The sequence below is a fragment of the Euleptes europaea genome, chromosome 5 (genome assembly GCF_029931775.1).
Source record: "Euleptes europaea isolate rEulEur1 chromosome 5, rEulEur1.hap1, whole genome shotgun sequence".
Lineage (NCBI taxonomy): Eukaryota > Metazoa > Chordata > Lepidosauria > Squamata > Sphaerodactylidae > Euleptes > Euleptes europaea.
In genome coordinates this window covers 44,692,867-44,701,631 of record NC_079316.1, presented here as the reverse complement: position 1 = coordinate 44,701,631, position 8,765 = coordinate 44,692,867, and the positions used below count along the sequence as shown (strand labels likewise).

General features: G+C 41.7%; 1 protein-coding gene across 1 annotated transcript; it reads right to left on the bottom strand.

Moving 5' to 3' along the window:
- Window positions 1-459: 459 nt before the first annotated feature.
- Window positions 460-7,983, bottom strand: GAL3ST2 (galactose-3-O-sulfotransferase 2). Its single transcript, XM_056850418.1, has 3 exons — window positions 7,970-7,983; window positions 3,650-3,920; window positions 460-1,266 (listed from the first exon to the last, which is right to left on the bottom strand). The coding sequence occupies exons 1-3, from the start codon at window positions 7,981-7,983 to the stop codon at window positions 460-462; spliced, it is 1,092 nt and encodes a 363-aa protein (XP_056706396.1).
- Window positions 7,984-8,765: the final 782 nt, after the last annotated feature.

Below are 8,765 nucleotides of genomic sequence, written 5' to 3'. Positions count from 1 at the left end.
AAGAGATGAATTGACTCAATAAAGGAAGCCACACCTTCAATTTGCAAGATCTGAGCAAGGCTGTCAAAGATAGGACATTTTAGAGGACTTTCATTCATAGGGTCGCCATGAGTCGGAAGCGACTTGACGGCACTTAACACACACACACAGCATAGCAGCAGTGAAGGACCAGGGTGTCTTCTGCCACTGAGACTTGTTTTGATACTTGATTGATGGGTTTCTTCAGTCTATGCCAGCATATAATATATTCACTGAGGATCTACCTAAACATCCACTTTCATGCTCCTGGTCACATGAATGAAGTATGTTCTGTGTTTGGGGAGACAGTTTTTGAATCTGTTCTGGAGTGCTGTTGAACTACCCTAGCAAAAGGGAAACAAACCCTTGCATTCATATAGAAGCTCTTCCTCAGCATCCTATATGGTTCTTATTAGAAAATATATCAGCTGAACAGGGAAATCAGTCTGTCGATTTTCCTTTCTTCTGTGGAAACTGTTGATTGTACAGGTATGACGTGTATTGGATCTCAGGCATGATCATCCTTTGGCAGATTTTTAGTGTCACATTGTCTAAATCTTGTTTGAGATTATAGCCCAAGATGCTGGCAAGCCCTGATTGATAGGGCTTCATTTTTTTGTCTTTAATTTTGCTTTTATCAATTGCTGTTTCCTCCGAGAGGCATGTTTCCATCAGTTCCTTCTGCCTCTTCTGCAGCAGTTTCACTTCCTGGTACAAAGATGCTGGACTCATCATCTTGTGAATCTTAATCCAAAAGGTATTGTTGAAATGTTTGTAAAGTTCCCAATCGAATGCACACCACTCTTTCACCTTTTCCTTATTCTCCGGAGTCAAGGTCTGAACACTGTCTAGGCTCCTGGTGTTCAGCTTAAAATAGACCACATCATCCAGATCCCAACACAAAGTATTCTTCAGAAGAATCATGGACTCATCAAAGTAATCAGCAATCAGTATCAGATGGAAAATTTGCTCAATGTTCTTTATGGTGGACTGGACATAGTAATTATCATACTCTGCATTGTTGTCATAGCCAAAGTCAAACCACATGTTGTTCCTGGCATAAATGTTATAAATCTTTGCAGTTAGATTGTAGTAGGACCAAGGAGATGACAGAAATTCATTCACATTTCTGGAGTTTCTAAATGCTGGTGAACTTTTTTTGTAGTAAACGTAGGAGGATTCCAGCAATAAAATTGGGTTCCTCAGGATAGAAAAATAGAAGGTATCATTTGGCATTACTTTCTTTACCTGTTTAATAAAAGACAGATGAGAGTGAGCATCACTTCTAGTGAAGGATGAGCAGAGAGTTCCAGCTTTGCTTTAAAATAAAATTTGCTTCTTGCAAATCTTAGCAACATATTGGGAAAGTAATCACAATTTCTTCAATGTCAAGAAACTGGCCTTTCTTTAGGTGTTTTTTTTTTTTTTTTTTTAACTTTCAAAACTTTGGTTTAGGCTTTGGGCCCAGTAAAATTATAGAAGACATCTCTCTGGGAACTTAACGACTTGCAGTTTCAAGAGAGATAAGGAATGGGATGGAGTCAGACACAGGTGCAGATGAGATCATAGGGCCTAGGAGCTTCAAGGCCAGCAACCAGGAGGGAGTTTTGCCCTCAGATTTTATCTCATTAGGGCAAGGAACCCGTGGGTGGGAGGGTGAGTTGCTTGACTTTGAGCACATACAGGCTTCAGGAGTACATGGTAATTGTCTTGGCAACATACCTGATTAGTCAACCAGAATGAGGACAACTGCTGGCAGTGTGGCATAAAGCAAGATCCTCTGTTCTAGTTTGTACCTTTTGGTCACCCTCTTCTGGATACCTAACCTTTGGGTCATCCTTTTATCTGGGTTGGGCTTTGCATGGCCAGAATACCTGTTCTTGGACTTGGCACTTTTAAAAATTTACCTGGACTCGGTGTTTCAATCTGGTCAGGCAACATCTGGGTCTGAAGACCAAAAGGCCTTTTTAAGTATTTTAAGTTAGCTATTTAGATTTTATTGTTTTCTTCCTTGCTTTTCATTTCTCTTGGCACATTTTTGTCACCTCCATGTAGGGCCAGACATTTTGTGAAGGATCAGAAGTAGAGTTGATATGCCATAAGAAACTTGTACTAAAATGAAGAATGAAAGGCCATTTAGGAAGGGGAAATTTGCCACTCAGCATATGCACATTTTTTTGATCTGAATTTTCAAAACTGTATTCATGGGGGCTTTTTGCCCCAAAGATCTTCCAGGAGTACCTTGCACTCCATTATTAATCCCCAGCGAAATACGGAGCTTCTGAGTCCCTCCCTTGACAACGCTGCTTTGTAATTGGCTGTAGTGTATTCTTTGAAATATGTCACCAGCCCTGCAGCAGGATTCTTGCATTTGTTATCAACCGCGTGGTCATTTTACAGCCCAAACAGAGACAGTTCTGGGCGGGAAAAACCTCCCAACCAATTTGTTTCAGGCTAGCTCAATGCAGGGGTTACAAGAACAGAAAAACACTGGCAGGTTCATTTCCATAGCATCTGCCCATTGGTAATCACTCGCATTAAGAGGATGTGTGTGTGTGTGTGTGGGGGGGTAATCTGCCCAGCTGTGTTCACTCCTGATCTCAGAGATTCTTTTTAAATTGAGCCCAGTAGCATTTTAACAAACAAAGCAGAAAATCACACCCAGGACACAAGCCTGTTCATTTTTTTGTCTGCCATATTTATTTTAGCGATAAAACAATGACTATAAATAGAAATGAAGACAAGAGCAGCCAAGGGGAAAACCCAGTGCTCCATCCCCCCCATTCTGGTATTTTAGTGGTTAATTGCCTGAATGTGGGAGGGGAAGGAATGTTGTGTCTTTCCCTCAGCTGCTCGTCTTCATTTTTATGTATAGATTTATTGTTTTATTGTTAAACTAAATATGGCAGAAAAAATTCACACTATTCACAGGAGGCAAAATTTAAATTAGTAATAAAACAGTTTCCTGAAACAGCGGGACAAGTGCAGGGCGGCCGCGGAGTGACTTCTGAAGATCGAAAATATCATGAATAGCTCAAAAGAAGCCTGAAGCAGTCCCATGGGGATTGTGAGACTAATAACCAAGCATAAATGGCCAAAGTGTGTTTAGTGATACCCACTGGTGAAAGTGGGCAGAAATGGACAAATACACAATACAGGCAAAAATTTCCTCATGAACATAGTCACAACTAAGCATGATGTCCACTGTCATTCGCTGAGACTGCTATATTTTCATGGAAGGCTAACTAGTGCGAGGATCGATGGTTTATGCAGGCTGAACAATGTCTAACTGCACAATTTGGAGAAAAGTATAAAGAGCAGAAATATCACATTGGTTAACACTAAACAAACCTATATTATATTTTCCATGTTTAGAATTTATAAATATATAGCATTACCAAGCCACAGGCAGGATTTCAGGGTCATTTCACACATTATGCAGAGGCAAACCCAAATTTCCCATCAAGCCTCTCAGCATCTCCTCTTAAGTTTACCATGAGCTGCCTCATTCCTTCTAGCCTTGTGAACACCTGATAGAGAATTTAAACCCATTTTTTGATTCTGACCCACAGTTCAGAGAAGCTCTGTTCTAAACAATAGCAATTATGTAGGGTTTCTTCTGTTTTCTTACCTCTGTCAAATTAAATCTCAAGTGGTTGCACATGATGCTGAAGTTTTGGCCAATAGTTTTGAACTCCTCAACAAAATCTGCTTTGAAGAGGCTAGGATAGCCCAGATGGACACCAGAGCCTCTTGCAAGGGCCACAGTGAGTCTGTGTTTCTCTGAGAAGCGGAAAAGGATATTCAGGACTGTGCTGCTAGCAGTTTTGTGTGTCTTGAGGAACATGACATTCGTGGTGGGTAGACAGGGTATGATGTTCTGGGTAAAAGTAGGCCACTGCCTGCATCAATATAAAATTGAACAAAGATGGAGAAGATGGTTCAATTTAATCTTATTTCAAAAACTACCGATCCCACCACTTGTCACTACTATATTTGTCTCCCTTCTCTTTTGCACTTCTTTGTAGATATGATGGACAGCCTTTAATATGAGCTGCCTTTGTGTAACCTCAAAGAGATTTGCATCCCTGGATGATACAAATCAGTATTGCTCCATCAGAACAATGTCCAGTCGATCTATGGAACCCCATACCAATGAACCCAACAGATTTAAATTGGATTCCCGCTACTGTGGACAAGGTAGCTAAAGGCATTATGCCCAATACTTGCTGTTTCTAAGGAAACATAAGGTTTTTTCTTCCAAATTGTTTTAACATCCAAAACAATGCATGGCTGTTTCCCTCGCCGTCAGCCCTCCGACGACTTCGGATCTTTGTGTTGATTATGCATGTTGTTTCTGACTATCAGAGGTTACCTCGCTCTCCCCGTGTTTCCCCACATTTTCAGAGACCTGTTTTATCTAAAATTTGAAAACATGGGCAAAACGTGGGGAAACGCAGGGGGAGAGCGAGGCAACTTCTGACAGTCGCTGGAGGGCTGATGGCGAGGGAAACAGCCATGCATAAAAGACTTCGTTGCTGTGCTCCTGTGTACTTCTCATTCCTTTCCTCCTCTAGTGCAAATAATTTGATGCAAAATTCCCAGCATGATCAAGCTCCAATTCACCATGATGTTTAAATACATGCACATTAATAACTGGAATTTGTTTACACAAGCTAAGGTTCTAATTTGGAATTAAATTGAGGTTTACAATCCTGTGTTATATGGAATTAACAAACTCCAGTTCACTTGGATGGCAAAGTGAACTGGAGCTTGATCAAACCAGCAAACTCCATGTAATCAGAGTATGGAGGATAAACTACGTAAAAGTGTACACCCTTCCCCTTCTAGGTCCAGCCCAAGCTCATTGGGGCTAATAGTATCTAACTAGGTCAGGCTGGTCAACGGGAATTTGTAGGTAATGAATGACTCTTGAAGGGATGGTGTGGTCACAGATGCTTTGAAGAAGGGTTTGTGAGATACCTCCAGAATAAGGCATCCCTGGATCCAAAAAATTATTAATAATGCTATAAATGAAAATATGTGACTATGTTATAGGGTTGCCAGCCAGCAGTGGGAGTCTAAGGGGGCAGGGACACAGGGGCGCCATCAGTGCAATGGCATTACATCACTACCAGGGGGGACCCAGCAGTGATGTCATGCCTCTCTAGGAATTCCTAGAAATTTGATGGTAAACCCATAGAGTTTCTGGTGATTCCTAGAGGGGCACATGTCACTTCTGGATTTTCCCCAGAAGTGGCATAAAGCCATTGAGCCAATAGCAATTTTAAAATTCATTTTTCTCTAATTGGCTGACAGGGCAGCAGCGGTGGGCAGTGGAAGTTGCTATCATAATTGACACCTCTACAGTATGTTAAAAGTTTCCTTTAAACCTACCTCCACCCCTAAGTTAATATAAATCTTGGCCAGCCTACTAAGAATATTAAAGGTCTTAAAACAGATTAACTCCCACAGGATCAGTTGTGCTTTCTACTGTAGCTATTAAAGAAAATAGACCTACTTGATAATCTTTTCATCCAGCTGAAGGAACCCTGCTAGGAAAATTAATCCCAGCCAAAAAGAAAGACACCAAAAACATTGAAAAAACCTGCAAAAGAACCAAGATTTCGTCAGTATTTTCTAGTGCAATCATACATTTGCAAATGTTAGGACATGTCTATGTTACAAACTTACGTAGATTTTATGCCAGTTAATTGATTAAAGGCAATTGTTTTCCCCAAAGAATCCTGGGGATGTAGCTTGCTTCTCCAGTAGAATTCTATAATTCTATGATTTCCCGCTGCCCTCCCCGCACAGAAAAATAGTTCCAAGGGAGAAAGGAAATTATTATAAACTCATCTGTGACACATATATGCCTGGGGTTATATTAAAAATTCAACAGACGTTGACATTCTGGCTTTAAAGTCGCCAACCTCCAGGTGGAGCCAAGAGTTCTTCTAGAATTACAACTGATTTTCCAGACTACAGAGATCAGCTTCCCTGGAAGAAATGGCAGATTAAGAAGGCAGAATCTATGGTATCACCAGCACACTGAGCTCCCTCCCCTCTCCAAACCTCAGCATACCCAAGCTCCCCCCCCCCAATCTCCAGGAATTTTCAAAGCTGGAGGTGGCAACCCTAGGTAAGTTTGCAACAAAATGGAAAGGATGGAGCCTGAGAAAATCAATAGAGCTTCATCTGCAGACAAGGAAAACAAAAGCACTAAGATTAATCAGTGTAATCCTATGCATTGTTACACCCTTCTAAACCCATTACTACGCAGCAGATCAATGTATGGAAAATGGAGACCAGCCAAGAGCTTGGATTTACCAGAGCATTTCTGTGGATGGAAGCATTCTGCCCATGGAATGTGACTTTCTTGTCCCCCTCTCCAGCTGCAGCCCCAAATGCTCCCCAAAATGCTATTCCTGTGAGTCCCCTGTCCCCAGGAAAAGTATTTGGTGGGCATTTAGGGCTGCAGCAGGAAGGAGGTATGAGGAAGTAATATTGTGTGGGCAGAACTTGTCCATCTGTGGAAGCCCTCCAGTGGATCTGCATCAAAGTATTCCTCCTGTCCTTTACCCCATCCAAACAAAAACAAGCCAATCCAGTCAATTAACCATTCCATCTGGGAACAGAAACAAATCTGGGGAAGGCCTTCTCTAATGGGAGCTGATAGATGGTAGGAATTATGATAATGTAAAGTGTATGTTATATCAAAAGTGATGACCATCTCCTTATATATTTTTGACCCTAAAAAGTAGCCACAGGAGACAATTCAGATCAGAGCCACAGGGCTAGGCAAGGAAGGGTGTTGTGGTAGAACCTTTAATTTCAATATATTTCCTGATATTAGTCTAGTGTGTTAATGAGAAGGCCTTCCCTAGGGTCATATGTTCAAGTAGGCAGTTCAGTTAGTTGAGAGTGCTTGCACAAACCTATTGTAGTTTCTTCTTAGATTAAAGCTGTTTGGACTACTACTAATTCTTTTGGTCTCTGCTCCTGATCTGGGCTGGCGAGGCATGGCCAGGCCAAGTGACATTTATATCATATCCGCCCCTTGTAACAAATGAGTTTGACAATCCTGGTTTAAACCATTACACTCCTGAGGTGGGAAACAAAGTACTGAATATTTGCGCCCCCCCTTCTTCCCTCATGTAAAATCAGCTAGTACACAGCTTCCAGAGATCTGCCTGCCAGTAAAGATCTCAAATTTGACAACACTGATGTGGTATGGATTGCACCTGTTCTTACCAAGCCATATTTTGGTAACATCTGTGTGATATGTTCTCCAAACATTCCCTTCCTATTACTGATGTGTGCTCTTTCATATCAACTACACACAGATTCCAGCCCTGTGACATTCAGAGACAGGAAAAACTAGCCAAAGCATATGCCTCCTTTATGCTTTTTTCACAACATTAACTCGCATAGGGTAAAACAACAAAGAGTTTTGTGACTCCTTGAAGGCTAAAATACAAGTTAACTTGCTTCTAGCTAAAACAGTTGGTGAAATCCTTTTGTCCGTGGATGTGGAATAAGGAGAGCCAGCTCCATAAGCTGGGATAATCAAAGGGCCAACTTTATTTTCATTGCTCAAGAGGGATCTGCAGCACACACAGGCCAAAACCCCAGAGCTAATTGCTGTGTGGGCCAATTGGTGGGATGCAGAGGAGTCAGGCCTCCTCTGTTTTGTGCATCCCTGATCTTACAGGTGAGGCCACCCTGGCTCCAAGCCCTGAGTTGTCACATGGGTATGGCTCATGCTCCTCCTTGACAAGCCATCTTTAGTGCTCAAGGGAGGTGCGCCATGTCCAATCCCCTTAGCCATGAGGTCAATGGGTCAAGGACAGTGGCACACCTCAAGGGGTTCCTGTCCCTGGTCTATGAAGGCACAGAGGCCCCAGGCTTCTGGTCTTCATCTTCCAAACTGATGCCTCAGGATGCTCACCTGAGTTGTACCATGTACCACTGAAGAAACATTTCTCCACATTGTTGGGAGCCCAGTGAGTTCAAAAAGCCACCCTAGATTTTCCCCCCAGTACTTATTGCACATGGCTCTGTTGATGATCTGCTCCTCCTGGATGGATAATGAATGGTTTATGTTCCTTCCTCATGCGACAGTACTCCTGAAACAACCTTTTCTTGACCTGGAGAGTAGGAAGCATTAATGGTAACCTTTCCCTTTGCAACAACAGTGACTTGCCCATTAATGTCTTTTTCCTTTTTTATAATCCTAATAGCACAATTATGATCAAGAGAAAGAAGAGAAAATAATGGAACAATCTCTTTTTGCTGCAAAAGGACAATCAGATCTTTTAAAGTCTTCCCCACCCAAAGGAAATGATTAAGGGTCTGTTCAGTAATACCTGGCTATAGAGTACAAATAGGAAGCAATGAAGCAGAAATGTTCCCACATATGTTCTGCAACAAGAAGGAGAAGTAATATAGTAGGTAGGACCTTCCAAATAGGGAAGGGAATTGCTGGATTTTTTTCTAGTACAGTGTAGACCCCCAATTTCAGTTCCACTTGCCACAGATTGTCGGAAAAAGAATCCTCTGGAAATAAACTTATTTACATCCTTACTGATGTTGTGGTTGTGTATGCAGTATCCACTCCTGACTGCCAAGGTGTTTTCTAGCAATTGGAAAAGCAATTACTGTTTGTCTTGCAGTCAGCCTTGGAGAAATTATAGCAAGGGCATGAATATCAGGTTTTTGCTGCCTAGAAATGAAGATATGGACAT

Excerpts from the sequence above, each read along its gene's own strand:
- GAL3ST2 (XM_056850418.1), bottom strand. Across the intron at positions 1,267-3,649 it reads TGAGATTTAATTTGACAGAG|GTAAAGAAAGTAATGCCAAA; the intron begins GTAAGAAAACAG and ends TTTATTAAACAG.